The sequence below is a fragment of the Macadamia integrifolia genome, unplaced genomic scaffold (genome assembly GCF_013358625.1).
Source record: "Macadamia integrifolia cultivar HAES 741 unplaced genomic scaffold, SCU_Mint_v3 scaffold2633, whole genome shotgun sequence".
Classification (NCBI taxonomy): Eukaryota; Viridiplantae; Streptophyta; class Magnoliopsida; order Proteales; family Proteaceae; genus Macadamia; species Macadamia integrifolia.
The window spans coordinates 1-18588 of NW_024868847.1; the positions used below are offsets into that span (position 1 = coordinate 1).

General features: G+C 35.9%; 1 protein-coding gene across 1 annotated transcript; it reads left to right on the forward strand.

Moving 5' to 3' along the window:
* Positions 1-16285: 16285 nt before the first annotated feature.
* LOC122066921 (polygalacturonase non-catalytic subunit AroGP2-like) lies at positions 16286-17681 on the forward strand. Its single transcript, XM_042630751.1, has 2 exons — positions 16286-16496; positions 16600-17681. The coding sequence occupies exons 1-2, from the start codon at positions 16446-16448 to the stop codon at positions 17569-17571; spliced, it is 1023 nt and encodes a 340-aa protein (XP_042486685.1). The 5' UTR covers positions 16286-16445; the 3' UTR covers positions 17572-17681.
* The last annotated feature ends 907 nt before the right edge of the window (positions 17682-18588 follow it).

Here is an 18588-nt window from a genome sequence, read left to right on the forward strand (position 1 = left end):
CACAACTTTTGATAAGTTAGAGCTGTCAAAGGAATTAAGTAATCTACTACCTTTTGAAAGGGAAAGGTTTGGGTCCCTTTTATTGCATATGCTTTTCTTTGAGTTTTTGTTTCTCGTTCTCATTTGTAATTAAATTTTTGACCGGGTAGTTTACAACATTTTAGATTTTTATGTCATACATTATTAATTTAGTGGGTGCAATTGTAACGGTGAATTTTTATTGTTACTCATATCTTCATAGGCAGTTTTTTTTTTTGGATTTGTAAATGCAACTTCTTGGGTGCATAGGCGCTCCAGTGGTTGGAGTAAAATGATTTTTGTTATGGGTGGAGTTGAGATGCCTTGGGAAGGGCACAACCATTATCCAACCCTACAACTTGTATAGTGGGGCCTACTGAGAAAAATATTTATTGAAATTGTCATACAAAACAAGTTCAAGTCTAATATGTTTAGACCCAATTATCCTTGATTAACAGTTTGGTCCATTGCCCAGATATCCACCATGTGGCAAATTAGGTGAAGCCCAAATTTTTGATTGGGTAGGGTGAAAATCTCTTATATGTTGAGTTTGCGGCCCATTGGATTTGATTAGGTGGCAAAATAAGGGTTTAAATGTGTATTAGAATGTAAAAATTTTGTGCAACTAGTAAAAGCAAATAAATAACTACAAACAGAAGAGACAATTTTGATACAATGCGGTGTATTTTTTCAATTTGACAAATGGTTGATCCAAACAAGTACTCCATTATATCATTAGTCATTCATTATGCATGTATTTGAATTACCACATCACAGTTCCAAGTGGAAGAGAAAAAAAAAAAAAAAAACTGACGAGCTAATTTTTTTTTGTCTCTGTGTATTGATATCTTAACAAAAAAAAAAAAAAAAAATCTCATCCTCCTTTTGAAGCAATTGGTGGAAGATTCGCAAAGGGGTTGAGTATTGAATCATGACAAAAGGCTTACCCAAGGAAAAAAAAAAAAAGACCAAAGCATATTATCTCCTCACGAATAGTATTCTGCAACTGAGTACTGAGATACTAAATGAATGAGTTTTCCTTATTTGATGGTGGATGTAGGGTTAACTTTTGTTTGGTTGTAGGGACTAGGGGTTGGGTCTCTTCAACAATTTCTGGTCTTGCATACCATTAGTAATTCACATTTTTCTTCCTTCTATTCCTATTATTTTCTCTATACCATATCGGATCCATGTAGTCAACCCATTTAGTTGGGATAAAGTTATGATTGTCATTATTGTTACCGCAGATAAGCTATACACAAAGGCCTAAAAAATCGGAATGAGTATAAAAATTTGAATGTTGAAGGGAATTTTTTCTAAGGATTTTTTGTTTAATGTTAGTCATAAGAGAAAATTTTTCACTTTGTCATAAGCTTTGTTTGGGTTGAAGGGAATTTAAAGGGAAAAGAAGTGAAAATTATCAAACCTAAAAAATAAATTTTTATAATCATTTTCCCATGTGACTGTAAAAATTACTTCAATTTTTTACCATATGTAGTAATGATACATTTTACATGTAATTTTTATTTTACTTTTTAAACCAAAGGGAGGGATTTTGATGCTAAGTACAGTGAAAATTTATCAAGTATTGAACGATTTTGAGTTAGTGATATACTCACATGGGGAAATGATTACAAAAGTTTCTTCTAGGTTTGAAAATTTTCATTTCCATTGCAACCAAATGTAGCCATAGTGAAATTAGGAAATTAGGAGTATGTTTAGCTGTTTAGGGGATTGACCAAAACTTCTCCCATTTTTATTCCTATACTACAAAATTTTTTCTTCTATAAATTCAAACACCCCTCTCCACACAACAAACCCAACTCATTCCGGCAAAGGCAAAGACCAACTCATTCCATTCTCTGCTTCAGTTCCACCATGACACATCCCATTCTATTGCTTGGACTTATAGCAGTAGCATACTTTAGTGTAAGGAAAATGATGCTTTCCCACTATTCATTCATTTCAACTTGGTTATAGTTTGTTCTTGTTTCATCTTTCTTATTTAGTTGTTATATTGTAAGGTTCTCAAGCTGATAATGCCTTCATACAATACTGGGAAGAACATATTGGCCTTCCACACCCTCCACACTGGTTAGTTGCAAAGCCTTCTTCATTAAACGCATATCAAGAGACAGTGTTTATGAGACTCATAGAGAAAAAGGAATTGTCTTCTCAACTGCACTTGTTCTGTAAGCAGGCTAATGCTGCTTGTTCTACAAATGCACAGGTGAAGAACACAACTAACAACACAACCTTGCCACCATTAGCCCAATGGAATGAAGCCAAACTAAAATATAATTTTCCAAGTGAATCACCCCTTTCGGTTGCCAGCCAAGGTGGATTGCTATATTTTCGGAAGTCAATGGAAAAAGAGGGAGGTTTCATATCCATCCCTGATCTAAGGGACCCAATATCATATAAATCATTCTTGCCACGATCTCTGGCATAAAAAATCCCATTTTCCTTTGCCCAAATTGAGGAATTGAAGAAGCTTTTTAGGTTGGAAGATGAATCAAACATGGATGAATATATTCAAGGCACCCTCAGGATATGTGAGAAGAGTCCTAGTACAGGTGAGAAGCGAACTTGTGTAACTTCTGCTAAGGATCTTATTGATCTTGTCGTCTAGGAATTAGGGCACTATGTTCATTTATGGAGTACTGAACACGTCGAAGGATCTTATGAGAATGTCACAATTGGAGCTGTGAAACTCATATATGGAAACCTTTTTGAATCACCAGCCTTGTGTCATAGTCAGCCATTCATATTTCAAGTCTATTATTGCCATGTTTTACAAAAAGTAAAAGTATATACAGTTGATATACTTAGGAAGAAAGTGAATCATGCAATCATGACATGCCACTATGACACATCAACTTGGAACCCAAATCATCTTGCTTTTAAGTTATTGGGTTTTGGGCCAGGCAGAATTGAGGTCCGTCATTGGATAAATGAGAATGGAATAGTCTGGACATGTTAGTTGTACACTGAAAGCAGTTGTACAATTTTTAACTGATGCCCCTGCTAATTGCATGTTAGTTGTACAATTTTTAACTAATGCTTGCACCTGCTAGTTGCACAAACTGCTATCTGGGTTTTATGTTGTGCTTTTTGCTATCTGTGTTTGCCATCAGAAGAATAGTCATTCTGAATAGACTTACAAAGCTCCAAGTGAATCAGTTTCAGTTTAAACATTGGTTGATACTTACTGACTTAGAGCTTACTAAAAATCCTCGTACTTTTTTTTTTAGGGCGGCAAAACCACTCATGTATTTCCATGCATACCAGATTTTTATTTTTATTTTTTCATTTTTTTGAACTTTATTTGGAAGTTCGGCCCCGAAAGGTGGGAATGTCACCCTACGAATGCTTTTATGTGCATTCTCATGGGCTCTCGCTCTCTCTCCCCTTCTTTTATTCTCTAATCTCTAGGTTTGTTTTAGTTAATATAATATTAACCATTAGCCTACTAAAGATGGGTGTCGTTCATATGGGCTCTTTGTGTCCGTGAAAGAAAAGTTTCTGGAGCGTTTTAGTTTTGAATGCTATAGTTATCGTTCATTTAAGTTAATCCAATATAGAGCGCAATTTCAGGAACGCGCGTTCCTGAGGATACTAATCGTCCACTTTTCAAATTCTCAGGAAAATGAGGAAATACGCGCGTTCCTGCGAACACTGACCGCGACTTTCCTATTTCTTAGGAGGTCAGGAGTTATGAGCAAGTCATATATAGAAGCCCATTTCCACATCTAAGGCGCTTCCATGTTTGACTTACTCTACTAGCAGATGCCATGGTGGGAAATTTTTTTGTTCCTTGAAGAAGTTCACGAAGAACTCAAATGTTCGCCATACAGAAACGTGGAGTAAATTGAAAGTTCTTTCATAAAGGTGCACTTCTCTCTCTCTCTCAAACCCATGTGGGATTTCTGTTTTCCTTTTGTTCTGTTAAGCAGGATTTATGTTTTGAAACATTCACTAACGCTAGGTTTGAGGTGTTCAAGGTGTAAGACAAGGTTTGTGCTTGTCAATGAAACATGGCATTTGGTTGATAATAGAAAAGAACATGTTATAAGAATGAAATTAAGTGAAATCCTTTTATCAACTGTGGCACACAATTCCCATGAACTCGTCCTGTCCTCTAACCAGTTTGGGTTTTAAGTCTGAACCATTTTCTCTCATGCAACTCTTGATGTGTTTGGTTACGTAATTCGTTAGAAAATCTTTCTAGTGAAACACGATTCTCTATTTTTTAAATTGTTTGGTTGTTTTTGAGTTGATTCTACTTAAAAATACTAATTCATTTGAAATACCTTGTAAAGCTAAATGTGGTTTATCTGACGAATAAGGTAAATAGCGAAACTCATATTTGACACACATAATCTTAGCCCTCATATAAATAGTCCATGTTAAGTGGTGATTCAAAAGAATCACAAAAATTGGGATGGGTAACCAAACAGTTTTTCGGAAAATCTTAAAAATAAATATGATACAACAGAAACACGCTCTATAAACTCATTGCCTAATCTGAAATAAAACTCCAACGAATTATGTAACCAAACACATCCTATTTTTTTTCTATTGGGCTCCATACCTTGTTTCTTTGTTTGTTACCCTTGTGCTTATCTATGAAGAGAGCCGCGGATCTAGTGAACCGGGGCTGATCTGCACAGATGGAATCCACCCAATAACCAACTTTATGATAGATTTCATCTGTGTGGATCAGCCAGTGCGAGAACCTGATCCACTTTCATCTATGAAACCTGTTTTCAAAATTTTCCTCCTTCCATTGAGTATGACATGGAAACATATATGGGTTCGATTGGGGGTTAATAGTTAACTGAAAGATACGATGGGGTTGATATCCTTGATGGGTGCCAAGTGTATCAACAATCAAGCTACCACTACTTTTTATGGAAAACATCGCCCTAAACTTTGAAATGGAAGTAGTTTTCAATCCTTCCGATTTCCTTCCCATCATGAAAAAGAAGAATAAGGCAAGATAAGATATCCGATCAAAGTCAAAAGCGTAATTTGGTTTCAACATCGGAGACCCAGCTCTTCTGATTAATCAAATAGCAAAAGTTGTCCCCCTGAGTGAACAGTTTCTGGGGCGTTAAATCTATTTGCCAGTTCCTCTCTTGATGAAAACCCAGACCACCTAACCAAGGTGGAAATGCTCTCCTCAGATAAATTTGAGCCTCACGATCAATTTGTTGTTCCTAATCATGCCAAAAGGGGTACTGTATGACATGTTTGTCTGTGAGATGTGAGTGGCGTCCCTCACATATTATGTAACATTAGCAAATCCATACCAAAATGATCAAAGGTCAAGGGGAGAGAAACTTTGAGTCATTAATGCCTAATGATTTTCACTTTCAGTTTACCAAAAACTAGAAGTGTGCACATCTAGTACTGCACATGACGAGAGAGTGTTTATGTTGTAAATGCCAAATGGAAGAGAGGAGGGTCACTTGCTGGATAAAGAAGTGGGAAAAGGAGTAAGTATAACTGATTGGCTAACCTTTAAGTAATTAAAGAATTAGAACGATGCTGTTTATTTATTTTTAGGGAAAAGGGTGAGCGCACTAGTGGACTTAGGAATAAGGCATGCTAGCATTTGTTGACCATTGCATTAGATAGTTTAGATCGCCATTGATGAATGTGCATATGTATATCCAACTTAAATGACATCTCTCCGTTATTTTTTAATACATGAGATATGTTTTCTATTGTATCTAATGGTGCTTTTGGAATAAGAAAAGAAAAAGATGGGTTTCACGGAAGTATAATTGTAGGAACCCAATCTACCTTTAAGTAGTATGGATATTTTGCATTTCAATAAATAATGTGTGTGCTTTATTATTATTATTATTATTATTATTATTATTATTATTATTATTATTATTATTATTATTATTATTATTATTATTATTATTATTATTATTTATTATTATTATTATTATTATTATTATTATTATTATTATTATTATTATTATTATTATTATTATTATTATTATTATTATCATCATTTTTAAATCTAATACAATTTTCTATTGATTCTATCACAATTTTTGTAAAATATTTTTTGTTGAAACAACCATTTTATCATCTTGTCTTGATCAAGATGTGTGTATTTGTCAGACTTACGATTAACAAGAAGCTTAAATATGTAAGCACCTGCAACAAGGTAGGTTGTGTTTACTTGTTTTACCTCTCTTTTTGTCTCTCTCCGCCACCAAGGCTTGAACCTTTGATTCATTCGCATCGCATTAAATCAACGCTAAGGGTACAAGGAGGGTGGTTTACTACTTCCATTTTTAATACCAAATTAGATAATTTCTTGTGAGAGAGATCTGCTTTTCTTTAGTAGTTTCTAAAGAAGCTCTATCACACAGTTGATTGGTTAAGTGAAAAAAATTACGATATGCTTTTTTTGTGTGTGTGTGTGTGTGTGTTTATAAAGTTGGATGGCTTTGTAGTATTACATGCCTGCTTGTTCTTAATTATACTAAAGAAAAGAAGCGGCAGATCGAATTCCTCCCTTTCGATTCCGAGCTCTCAAGTAGCCTTTTGGAATGGCAGATTCGATCCAGCATTTCCTATTTCTTTCTCTCTTTCCATACAGATCTAACTAAAAGGTTTAGCAACGGGTTAACCTTTATTGAAAGTTATTGAATTATTTTACTGGAAAAAAAAATATTGTTGTCACATTATTGATTGTGGTAGTTTTTTCCCCTTAAATTAGTAGCTGATTTTTTAGGGGTTGTTAGAAATCATTTGGACAATTTTGGGCCTATAACCAAAAGAGTTTAGGTGGCTTATCCATAGGTGTCTTACATCACAATTTCCATTATCGTATAGATGTGATAAAAATATACTTTAGGCTAGTCTTGTTACAAGAGTTAACATGAAAATCCACATGCAATAGAGTTCTAATAGTCGTCTTGCAAATTTATTAGAGCAGTGAAGCAACCAGCGCCTCAAGGTAGAATGGGGTTATTATAATTGGTTGCTGAGTTTGTATAATGTCATATGAAATGGATTGAAACGAATCACTTTACTTGGTGAATGTCTCAACTGGTGATTTATTTGTAGAGAAAATCAGGTTGAGTGTGGTAAGTCGTAGAATTGTATAACTAGTGCGTAAAAGCTTGTTGACGGTATATAAAAATGTGTTAATGTATTTAGTAGTGCAATGAGTTGTATATTTCTAACCTTTAGTTATAATTAGGGGGCTATGTGTAATAACTAAAAGTTATGGAGTTGCTTGTTATTATAGATTCTTTCTAGACCTTATTGCTTTGTAGCTGTGAGATCGACTAGTATCTGAACCCTATCGATCTCCTATTTTCTCCTTCACTTCTTCTCTCTATCTATTACTTTTTTGTAATCTGATTCTGTTACAAAATGGAATTATGTGGATCATATGAGATGGATCGGAATGAGTCACTTAATTTAGTGTACAACTTAATCCAATTATCGATTCATAGATAAAATTAGGTTGAGTGTAGTTAGTTGCTATGCTATGTCACTAGGATTTCCCCTCACATTTGATGATCTTCAAATTTACATCAATGGTTTGACAAGGTTTCTTGTAGACAAGCTATACTATACGTCAACAATTGAAAGTTCTATTCACAAGTTAATTATGTTGCTAATGCATGTTGTTTCTGTGATTTTTTATTTATAATCAATAGTTTGCTTCATAAAAAATATATATATATATATATATGTATATATTCTTAATTAAATAACACCTCAAGACATCAACTTTTTGATTTATGTGTTTTTGTTTTAAAAAATTTCTCACAACACAATTTTGGTAAGTTAGGACTATTAGAGCTATTAAGTGATTTATAACCTTGTGAAAAGCTAAAGGTTTGGGTCCCTTTTATTAAATAAGATTATTTTGAGTTGCTCTTTCTTGTCTTCATTTGAAAATACCTTTTTGAGCTGGGAAATACTTGTTGAGTTCACAACATTTTGGATTGTGTACATATCATACATTACTGTTTTAGTGCGTATGATAGTAAAGTGAATTTAGTTATCTATATCTTCGTAATCAACTTTTTTTGACTTGTAAATGCCCTTTATTGGATGCATAAGGGCTCCGATAGTTGGTGTAAAATGAATTTTGTTATGGGTAGAGTTGAGATGCCTTTGGAAAGGGCACAACCATTACCCGACCTTACCTAACTTTTTTTCAATAGAAATTATGAAATTTTATTAAGAAAGAAAAAGGAAAAGTACTGAATTACAAAGTCCTTTGTGTTTCCCAACCTTACCTAACTTGTATAGTGAGGCCTACCTACAAAAATATTTATTGAGAATGTCATACAAAAGAAGTTCAATATGTTGACACCCAATTTCCTTTGATTAACAGTTTCCTCTATTGCCAAAATTTCTACTGTGTGGCAAATCAGGTGAAGCCCAATTTTATAGGCAAGTAGGGTGAAGGTCTCTTCATTAAATTTCGAGGTTAGGGTCCATTGGATTTGATCAGGTGGCAAAATAGGCTTTAAACGTGCATTGGTAAGTAAAACTTTTGCGGAAATAGTGAAAATACATAAATAGCTACAAATCAAAGGGAATTTTTAAAAAAATTATGTGTGATTTAATTTGGCTATGAAATTTGGCGAGTTTTGATTTAAACAATACTCCATTATGCAATAATTGGAACTACCACATAATCGTTTTATGTGGCTGGTGCAAGTCTCAAGATAGGCTGCTAAAACCAACAGACAGGAGAGTAATCCACACAAGTTCTAAAAACACAAACGCAAGCTGTGCAGAATATTCAGTTCTGTTTTTTTTTTGGCTAAGAATCAGCAAGTGAATTTTATTATAATGGATAGAGAATGTATAATACGGGGAAACGGTAAACCATTGAACTTCTAAATCACCTCGGCATGGGCATCAGCAAAATAGAAGATCAATCATAAAATAGACAATTATCTACTGAATCTGGATATGAACTATTATTCCACCTTCGGCATGGCCATCAGTAGAGAATTAGCTCAATTTAGAAATCATTCATCTTATGAGAACCTATATCTCGGTCTCATCTGTGCATCCCAAGTTATATTTTCCAATAGAAAAGAAGAGGGGGGGGGGTGTCCCATGTTGTTGAAGCCTGGTGGAGGCTGCTTGTTTAGCTAATTTATCTGCGACCAATGTTGGCTTCTCTAAAACAGTGGGAAATTGTCTACATAGAGCTATCCAAAAAAGCCTTGTAGGATCTCCATTGCTGTTGAAAAATCCATGGGATGATGTTTTGCTGGATGCAAAACAGAACCGCCTGAGAGTCACATTCAATTCACATATTTTTCCAGCTCTTAGACTTTGCTTGAAAAATACCCATTAAGACAGCTTCAAATTCAGCGAAGAAGTTAGTTGAGACTCCAAGACCACACGGGAAGCTTCTTAGCTGGGTTCCTCTACTGTCCTTAAAAACACCCCCTACACCTGACCGACCTGGATTCCCCAATGAACAACCATTTATATTGAGCTTTATGAAATCATGGTTGGGAGGCTTCCAAATAATTTCAAAATTTTATTTTGATTTCATAGGGATAATCTTGAGGTGCGAATTCCTGGATAGTAGGAAATCTGAAACTGATTTCACTGGGATAGGACCCATGCTTGAAAATTCAGCCAGATCATAGAGAATTCTTTTGATCAGCATTTGATCAGTAGAGAATATTCAGTTCTATGCAACCTCAGTAAAATGAGAATACTCTGACCTCAAGAGTATTAGCTGGAAAATTACCCATTGCTATAGGGAAACAAATCCCATAGCGGATTTTCTAAGTAATACGGTGGCCAAGAAAGAAGAATCTTCAACAATTTTGGTGTGGTCCTTGGAAATTTTACAGTCTATATTGGATAATGCGATGGGCAGGTTGTGCTATAGATTTTTCTAGTGAGAATTTATCTTGTTTTTTGCCTATTGCTCTTCCCTACTGATGGCAATGCCAAAGGTGGGGAAGTGCACTCGGACTTTTTCTGGTTTTTTTTCTGGTTATTGTATTCCTCTTCTCCTTGTATAGTTTTTTCCTTTCATCTTAATATACAAGACCTTTTAGCGAATATATATATATATATATATATCTGGTTCCAAATCTTGATGAACATGGAATCATAGTCCTACAATTTAGATAACAAAGTTTTCTCAAAAATCGTTGTAAGGTACATGAAATGGCTCATTAAGTTAGTGTATACAGAATTCTTAAAATGAAATGAAATGGATGAAAATAGGATTGCAATTTGCAAAGGGCTGAAACTTAGCTTTCTAGGATGTGTTTGCAGCAGTAAAAGTCTTGCAATTCTTCTAGGATGCAAGAAGGATGGGGAACTCTTCAAGGAATCAAGGATTGAATCTATTCTAGGTTTCAAAGATGCATATTTTTTTTTTGGGTAGAAGATTCTTTAAGGTTCAAAAGAAATGCACCAAGTAATTTTCATTCAAATCCAGTGCTTTACAAGCTAACTTTGGTGGCATTTTATTGGCAAACTAAATCCTAAAATCTTAGCTTTTACCCCTAAGATTCCAGGCTTAGATTGTACAGGATCTTTGCTTAAGAAAGAAGAAAAGAAAAACTAAATGGTAGAAAAATCCCACTAGTTCTCTCTTCTCTTTTCTTCCCTTATTGAACATTCCACCTTGCTTTAATACCTTCAATAACTAACTACTTTCTTGTTGACCCAAGAGGCTTGTCCCAATGGAGAAGACTCCAGGAGAAGTTGCCACCTCACTTTCCACTAAAGGGGTATGGTTTCAAGGGGGCTGAGGTGGAATCCACTAAGGACTTGGCTAGTTCTTGTGCAAGCTGGATTGGTTAGCACTAGGCTGGCCTCATTGGCTAATTCTCCCTTGATCCGGTGGTTGGACTAGCTCTTAAGCCATCCTTGTGAGTCTTGATACGATCAGACCTCTGTAGCATCTTTGAGTGGTTGTCATTGAGCTTCAAATATTTTGGCAATGTGATCCTAGCATGTATCAATGGCAAAAACGAATTCAGTTGTATACAAGCCTTTTACCTAATAAAGCAAATTGATTCAGGCCACTTTGACTTTTCTTCGGGTGTCATTAGTACTTTGAAAATTGTTTAACAAAGTGAGGTTAGATGACTAACAACAATTGCTCCAAACTTCCAAAGATTGGGGGAAATCCCTTACATCATAGCCGTGCTCCCATAAGTTATATTCCTTATTCCATTAAGTTTTTGAATACAATTCTTCTCTTTCCCCTCCTTCGCTTCTTCCCTAACCAAATCAATCCTACAAAGAGAAAAAGCTACGGATCCATTAAAAAAAAAAAAAAACAACTAACAGGCACAAAGTTGTTGTTCGTAGTGATATTAATATCCCTATGCATCGCCTTTGAAGCACTTGGACGATTTTCAAAGTTGTTTTAACCATGACCTAACTCAGCCAAACGGCATACAAAGAAAGAGGAAAAGAGAATGGGGGAGGGATATACAAAACTCAGCCAAACGGCATACAAAGAACAAAACTCATGAGCTGGGCTCAAGTGAAAAGAAGCAAAACAAAGTACGAGAACTTAACAACACCTCAAAACATCAATCCATCTCTAAACGATAGATAAATCCCAACACCTAACTCTCATGTAGCCAAGCCACATGGATATCCCATTTGCTAACTAGGAACAAGTTTCTACCCGACCTCTTTCCTTCAATGGATGAGACTGCACACTTATCACGAACATGCCGCTTAATATCTCTCAAAATCATTAGTTTTGTTTTGGTCTTGTTCTGAAAAATTCTTAAATTTCTCTCCCTCCATAGGTGGCTTTTAGTGGAGCAAAAAGCCAACTTACCAATCGATCCAATGGAGTCACCCCTGAACTCCTTTGCCACCCACAAAGCTTTAGTCTTAACATTTGAAGCAAATGGATGAAAAGGGGTGCAAGGCTTCGAATGCCCTTCCAAATCAGGCCAGTAAAGAAGCATTCAAAAAATAAATGGTTACGAGACTCTAATCCAGCCCAACAAAAGCAGCAGAACGGTGATGCCTGAACCTTCCTTTTGATGAGTTGATCCGTTGTTGGGAGGGCATCAACTAAGCATCTCCAAGAGGTGAATGATTGACGAGGAATGCTTGTCCAGAACCAAATTGCAGAGAACCATCCTAGCTTAGGATTAGCCTGACACACAAAGTCCCTAGCCGATCTAGAAGAGAAGATGCCTGTTTTAGAAGCCTTCCAAATCACTCTATCAGAATCAACTCTACTAAATCTACTATTGGTAGGGAGAGAATCCCATATGCTACGCAAATCCTCAGAGATCGTGGGAGGAGTACTCCATTCACCATTTCCTAAAATTGTATGCACACGAGCCATTCTTCCCGAACCCATACCATACCGAATGCACTTGCTAAAAGTGTTGAGGAGGACACCAAAGGGGTGCCAAGGGTCAAGGCACAAATTAGTATTAAGCCCATTACCAATGATAAATTGGACAAATGGTTCAACCTTGTCTCTATATTTCAATACTTTCCTCCACACCCATGAGCAATTCTTCAAAACTCGAACAATCCACAATGAGTCGTTTTTTAAGTACCTGTGATACACCCATTTCACCCAAAGACTATCTTTCTTAGAGGCAATCCACCAAATTCGTTTAAGAATACCTACCAAGTTCATATCATTGATTCTCTTTATGCCTAGGCCACCCTCTCTTTTGGGCTTACAAACTGCATCGCAAGAGATGAAGTGGATCTTACGATCTAGATTAGGGCCAGACCAAAGAAAGTGGGAAAACATAGATTCCAACTTCTTCTTAACCTTTTTGGGAATGGAAAAGATACTCAACCAAAAGATGTAACCTCTTTGAAGGACCAAATTGATAAGCTATAGTCTCCCTGCAAAGGATAAGAAGCGGGATTTCAACCCTTCAAGCTTCTTTTGGACCATCTCAAACAATGGGGAACAATCCTCCACTCTCAACTTCCCAGAGATTAGGGGAACACCTAAATATCTAATGGGGAGAAGAGTCTGCTGAAATTTTGTCATACCCAACAACTCCTGCCTACAAGCTTGGGGGATGCCTCCCAAAATAATAGAGAATTTGGAATTGTTCAATTTGAGACCCGAACACATCGAAAAGGAATCCAACGCCTCCAAAACTTCTGATGCAACTTTGAGTACTTAGTTACTACATGTGTGAGTTTTCTCTTCAACTATTTTAAATGGAAAGGCATCTAACTTCTTTGACGGTGAATTCAGAGTTATGAGGTCGACAACACCAGGGCTTGGGTTCTATCCAAAGTTTGTGGTCATGTGTACCATTAGTGATTAAGTTCTTGAAGTTTTCTTTGACTATCACAGCTAAGCTCTACACAAATATCTAGCTAGACAGGAAAAGGAAAAAAAAAAAAAAAAGATTTATGAGAATGACTTTAGAATTAAGGGTTAATTTGGGCATTTAAAATTGAATGCTGAAGGACAATTGCAAGTTTTCTTTAGCTTTATCATAGAAGATAGGTTTTTCACTTTCTCATGGGGAAAATTAGTAAGTTAGAAAGTACGCTTAGTCATTTAGGGGATTGAGGACAACTTCCCCTCTTTTTTTTTTTTTTTTTGGTACTGTAGATATTTTCTTTCCATGTAAATTCAGACACCCGTCTCCATGCAACAAACTCAACTCATTTCTACAAAGGCAAAGTCCAACTCATTCCATTCTCTGTTTCAGTTCCACCATGATGCATCCCATTCTGTTGCTTAGATTTCTAACAGTAGCATACTCAAGTGTGAGAAAAATGATGTTCTTTTATGATAAAAGAAAAGAAAATTTAAAATAAAAAACAGGTACATTGTCTTGTACTACACTTTAACTCTGCCTCCCTAGTGATGGTTTAGGTTTACAAGAAATTTTTACCACCATACATTTAATATACCAAGATATTATAAGAAGACAGTCAAAAAGGTCTAGAGGCCAGCCACCATGATGCCCTTGCACTATCTATCAATTGTGGATTGTGGATTCACACATCTTCCTCTGTGTATCCCTGTGCCCTTGCATGGTGAAAACCTTGCAAGATACTTCTGGCCTTTGATGCCATCGAAGACCCCGAATACCAAAACTCACTGAAAAAAAGAAGCAGAAAACTGCATTTTAGAACACTATAGAACCCATGCACCATGATAAGAGAGAAAAAGGACTTTGATTATCCATTCATTTCAGACCTCCAACCCAAAGAAACTCTACCATCATTATGAGCGGATAAATCTTTCCTTTCCCTTCAACTTGTTTAATGCTTGTTCCTGTTTTATCTTTCTTATTTAGTTGTAATTTTCCCCATGAAATTGTAGGACTCTCAAGCTGAAAATTCTTCCATAAAATACTGGAAAGAGCACATTGGTCTTCCATATCATCTACATTGATTAGCTGCAAAGGCTTCTTCACTAAACATTCTTCAAGAGGAGGTGGTTATGAAAATTATGAAGAAAATGAATTGGCTTCCCACCTGAGTTCAGTTTGCATGCAGGCTAAAATTCTATGTTCTACAAATGCACTGTGAAGAAGACAATAGACAACACAACCTTGCCACCAATAGCCTAATGGAACAAAGCCAAACTGAATATATTTCTAGACTCTCTTTGATAAAATAGTGTTTTAACTTTCTGCTGAATGCTATGTCTTGTGTGTCAAGGTTCCGTTCTGCTGATGGCAATGCCGAAGGTGGAACGATTACTTGACCTATGTGTTTTATGTTAGGTCTGTTCGCCTCTTCTTGTATTCTTTCTTTCATTACAATATTAATAAATTTCTTTTCTGATTCCTAGCAAAAAAAAATTAATGTTTAAAATTTTTGTGCCTCAATTTTCTTACCAATTCTATCTATGTTAATTTATCCTCTCAAAATTTTCCCTCCATGGTCATGCATTTTGACATGAAAGTCTCAAAATTAGATCCTAAAGTGGCAATTTGAATTGTTCCTCTAGCCAACCATATGTGATATTATTCGGACCTAAAAAAAAGGTATGGCTGAAGTTCTTCACAAAAAGATCTTCTTAATTAAATAACACAACACGACATCCACTTTTTGATGGATGTAGTGTTGTTTCAGAAAATTTCCCACTACCCAATTTTCAATAAATTAGGAATGTCAGAGGAATTAAGTAATCTATAACCTTTTGATAGGGGAAGGTTTGGTCCTTTTTATAGCATACACTTTTCTTTAGTTCTTTTTTCTTGTTTTCATCTGTAATTACATTTTTATAGCAGGAAATAGTAGTTGAGTTCACAGCATTTTGGATTGTTTATGTCATACATTATTAGTTTAGTGGGTGTAACTGTAAAACTGATTTTCTTGTTATCTATATCTTTATAATCAGTTATTTTGGACATGTAAATGTCAAGACCGCGATACCGGCTCCGTTAGTTGGCAGTAGGAGTTCCTGCTGATGGCCATGCTGAAGGTGGGGACTCTTTCTATATTTGTTGGAATTATTTTGTGTTTTTCTTTCAGTTGTGTTTTTGGTTATTCTCTTTTTTAGCAAAAAAAAAAGAAGACAAGTAAATGTCATTTCTTAGGTGCATAGTTGCTCCCACCCCCCCTCTCCCCGCCCCGCCCTGCCCCTTTTTTTTTCTTGTATAATGAGGCCTACCTAGAAAATATTTATTTAAAAGGTCATATGAAGCAAGTTCAAATCCAATATGTTTACAGCCAATGGTCCTTGGTAGAGGTATTTTGAAAACCATCACCAGAAATTGCTGAGACTACCCAACACCTAGTATTTTGAAAATTGTTTGACAAAGTGAGGTTAGCTGAATTACAACAATTTGCTTCAAACTTCAAAAGATATGGAAAACATCCCTTACGTCATTAGCCATACTCGCATCAAATTACCTCCCTTGTTCCCTTCAAGTTTTTTAACTTAAAAACTTACCCCTTGAAGATTCTTCTTTTTACCCCTTCACTTCTTCTATCAGCTAAACAAATCAATAGTCCGAAGAGAAATAGCTACAGATCCATTAGTGATAGAGGTGAACAACATCATGTGTTGGGTTCTCTCCAAATCAATTAGCTTTTTTCTTTTACACTACCACAGTTAAGCTTTGCACAAAGACCTAACAAAATAAGAAAACAGGAATGAGAGTGACCAAGAATTAAGGATTTATTTTGGTGTTTAAGAAATTGAACGCTGAAGGGCAGTTTTTTATAAGGAATTTTATTTTCAAGTCAGTCATAAAAGAAAAATTTTCACTTTCTCACTGGGAAAATTAGGAAATTACGAGTAAATTTAGTCATTTAGGGGATTGACGAAAACTTCCTCCTTTTTTATTTTTACACTATAGAAAATTCCGTCTATAAATTCAAACACCTTCTCCACATTGCAATCCCAACTCATTCTGCCAAGGCAAAGACCAAATCATTTCATTCTCTGTTTCAGTTGCACCATGAGACATCCCATTCTGTTGCTTGGACTCCTGGTAGTAGCATACTTTAGTGTAAGAAAAATGATGTTTTTCCATTTTCCATTCATTTCAACTTGGTTATTATTTGTTCCTGTTTTTTCTTATTTAGTTTTTATATTTTTCCATGAAATTGTAGGGTTCTCAAGCTGAAAATGCCTTCATACAATATTGGGAAGAGCATATTGGTCTTCCACACCCTCCGCACTGGTTAGCTACAAAGGCTTCTTCATTAAACCCCCATCAAGAGGCAGTGTATATGAAAATTATAGAGAAAAATGAATTGGCATCCCACCTGCATTCATTTTGTAAGCTGGCTAATGTTGCTTGTTCTACAAATGCACTGAAGAAGAAGACAACTGACAGCACAACCTTGCCACCAATAGCCCCATGGAATGAAGCCAAATTGAAATATGATTTTCCTAATGAAGTACCCTTGTCGGTAGCCAGCCAAGGTGGATTGCCATATTTTCGGAAGTCAATGGTGGAAGAGGGAAGTGTCATAGCTGTCCCTGATCTAAGGGACCCAATGTCATATAAATCATTCTTACCGCGATCTCTGGCATCAAAAATCCCATTTTCCGTTGCCCAGATTGAGAAATTGAAGAAGCTTTTTGGTGTGATAGATGAATCAAACATGGATGAATATATTCAAGACACCCTCAAGATATGTGAGAAGAGCCCCATTCGAGGTGAGAAGAGAACTTGTGCAACTTCTGTCGAGGATCTGATTGATTTTATCGTCGAAGAATTAGGACACTATGTACATGTATGGAGTACTGAAAGCATCGAAGGATCTTATGAGAATGTCACAATTGGAGTTGTGAAACTCAAATATGGAAATCTTTCTGATTCACCAGCCTTATGTCATAGCCAGCCATTTATATTTCAAGTCTATTATTGCCATGTTTTACAGAAGGTAAAAGTTTATGCAGTTGATATACATGCTAAGAAGAAAGTGAATCATGCGATCATGGCATGCCATTATGACACATCAACTTGGAATCCAAATCATCTTGCTTTTAAGTTGCTGGGTTTTGGCCCGGGTCAAATTGAAGTCTGCCATTGGATAAATGAGAATGGAATAGTCTGGACAAAGACTCTAGGCTGAGAAACAATTGAAGTTTGATTATCTTCTTCTAGTTTTCTTGTTAATGTTACTATACATATTACTGCTTATGCTATTTGAAGGATAAATAATGACTTATTTTGGCCTGCTTACTATGCCTTTTGAGTCTCAATATGATTTTGTTACTCAATTTTCCAGCATAACAATAACCTGAAATCAAAAGAAAACTCGGTCCAACGTGCCCTGTTGCACCCATATCGCACATTACCAATTCTACCATAAAAAAGGAAGCCTGAAAGTTGCTGATCAAAATTATACACCAAGACAGGGTATCCTTTACATACACACCAGTAAACTCAGTTGCACCACCAGAATTCCAGAAAGACCTGAAGGTTTGGTCTAGGATCAATAGGGGATGTGACTGGGAAAGTATGGTTAGAACACCTCGACGAAGAGGCATGACATATGCTTTGGGTTTTTTATTTCATTTCACAGTGATGAGTTGTATGATTCAATTCGTGGTGATAAATTTTATTTTCAGTTATATCTTGATGTATGTAGGTTTGGCTATTGGCCTGTTTTAGCAAAAAATGAAAAAAAAAAATATTGGTCTGGTTTTTTTTTTTTTTTTTTTCCTGGAGTGGTGTTTAATTCAACAGTGATGAGTTGTATGATTCATATTTTAAGTTTTATCTTGATGTGTGTAGGCTTCGACTCATATCATTTTCAATAGGCTCAATTGGGGAACTTTTGGTGGTTCCCCTGATATTCTGATTTACAAGTTACTGTTTATGTAGTAGAGAATCCAAGTTAGAATGATCTTCAGCACCAATTGCCAAGATCACTCCTCTATGATCTGCTAATTATTTAAATCTCCTTTATTGGAACTGCTAAACGTTTGGTTTCCCTTGGATGCCACTATTATCTGATAGTATTTCGTTCCCATTTTGGACAGAGCCAACTGGAAAGCTCAAACTCTACATGGGCTTCAAAACAGAGAGAGAGAGAGAGAGAGAGAGAGAGAGAGAGAGAGAGAGAGAGAGAGAGAGAGGGGGGGGG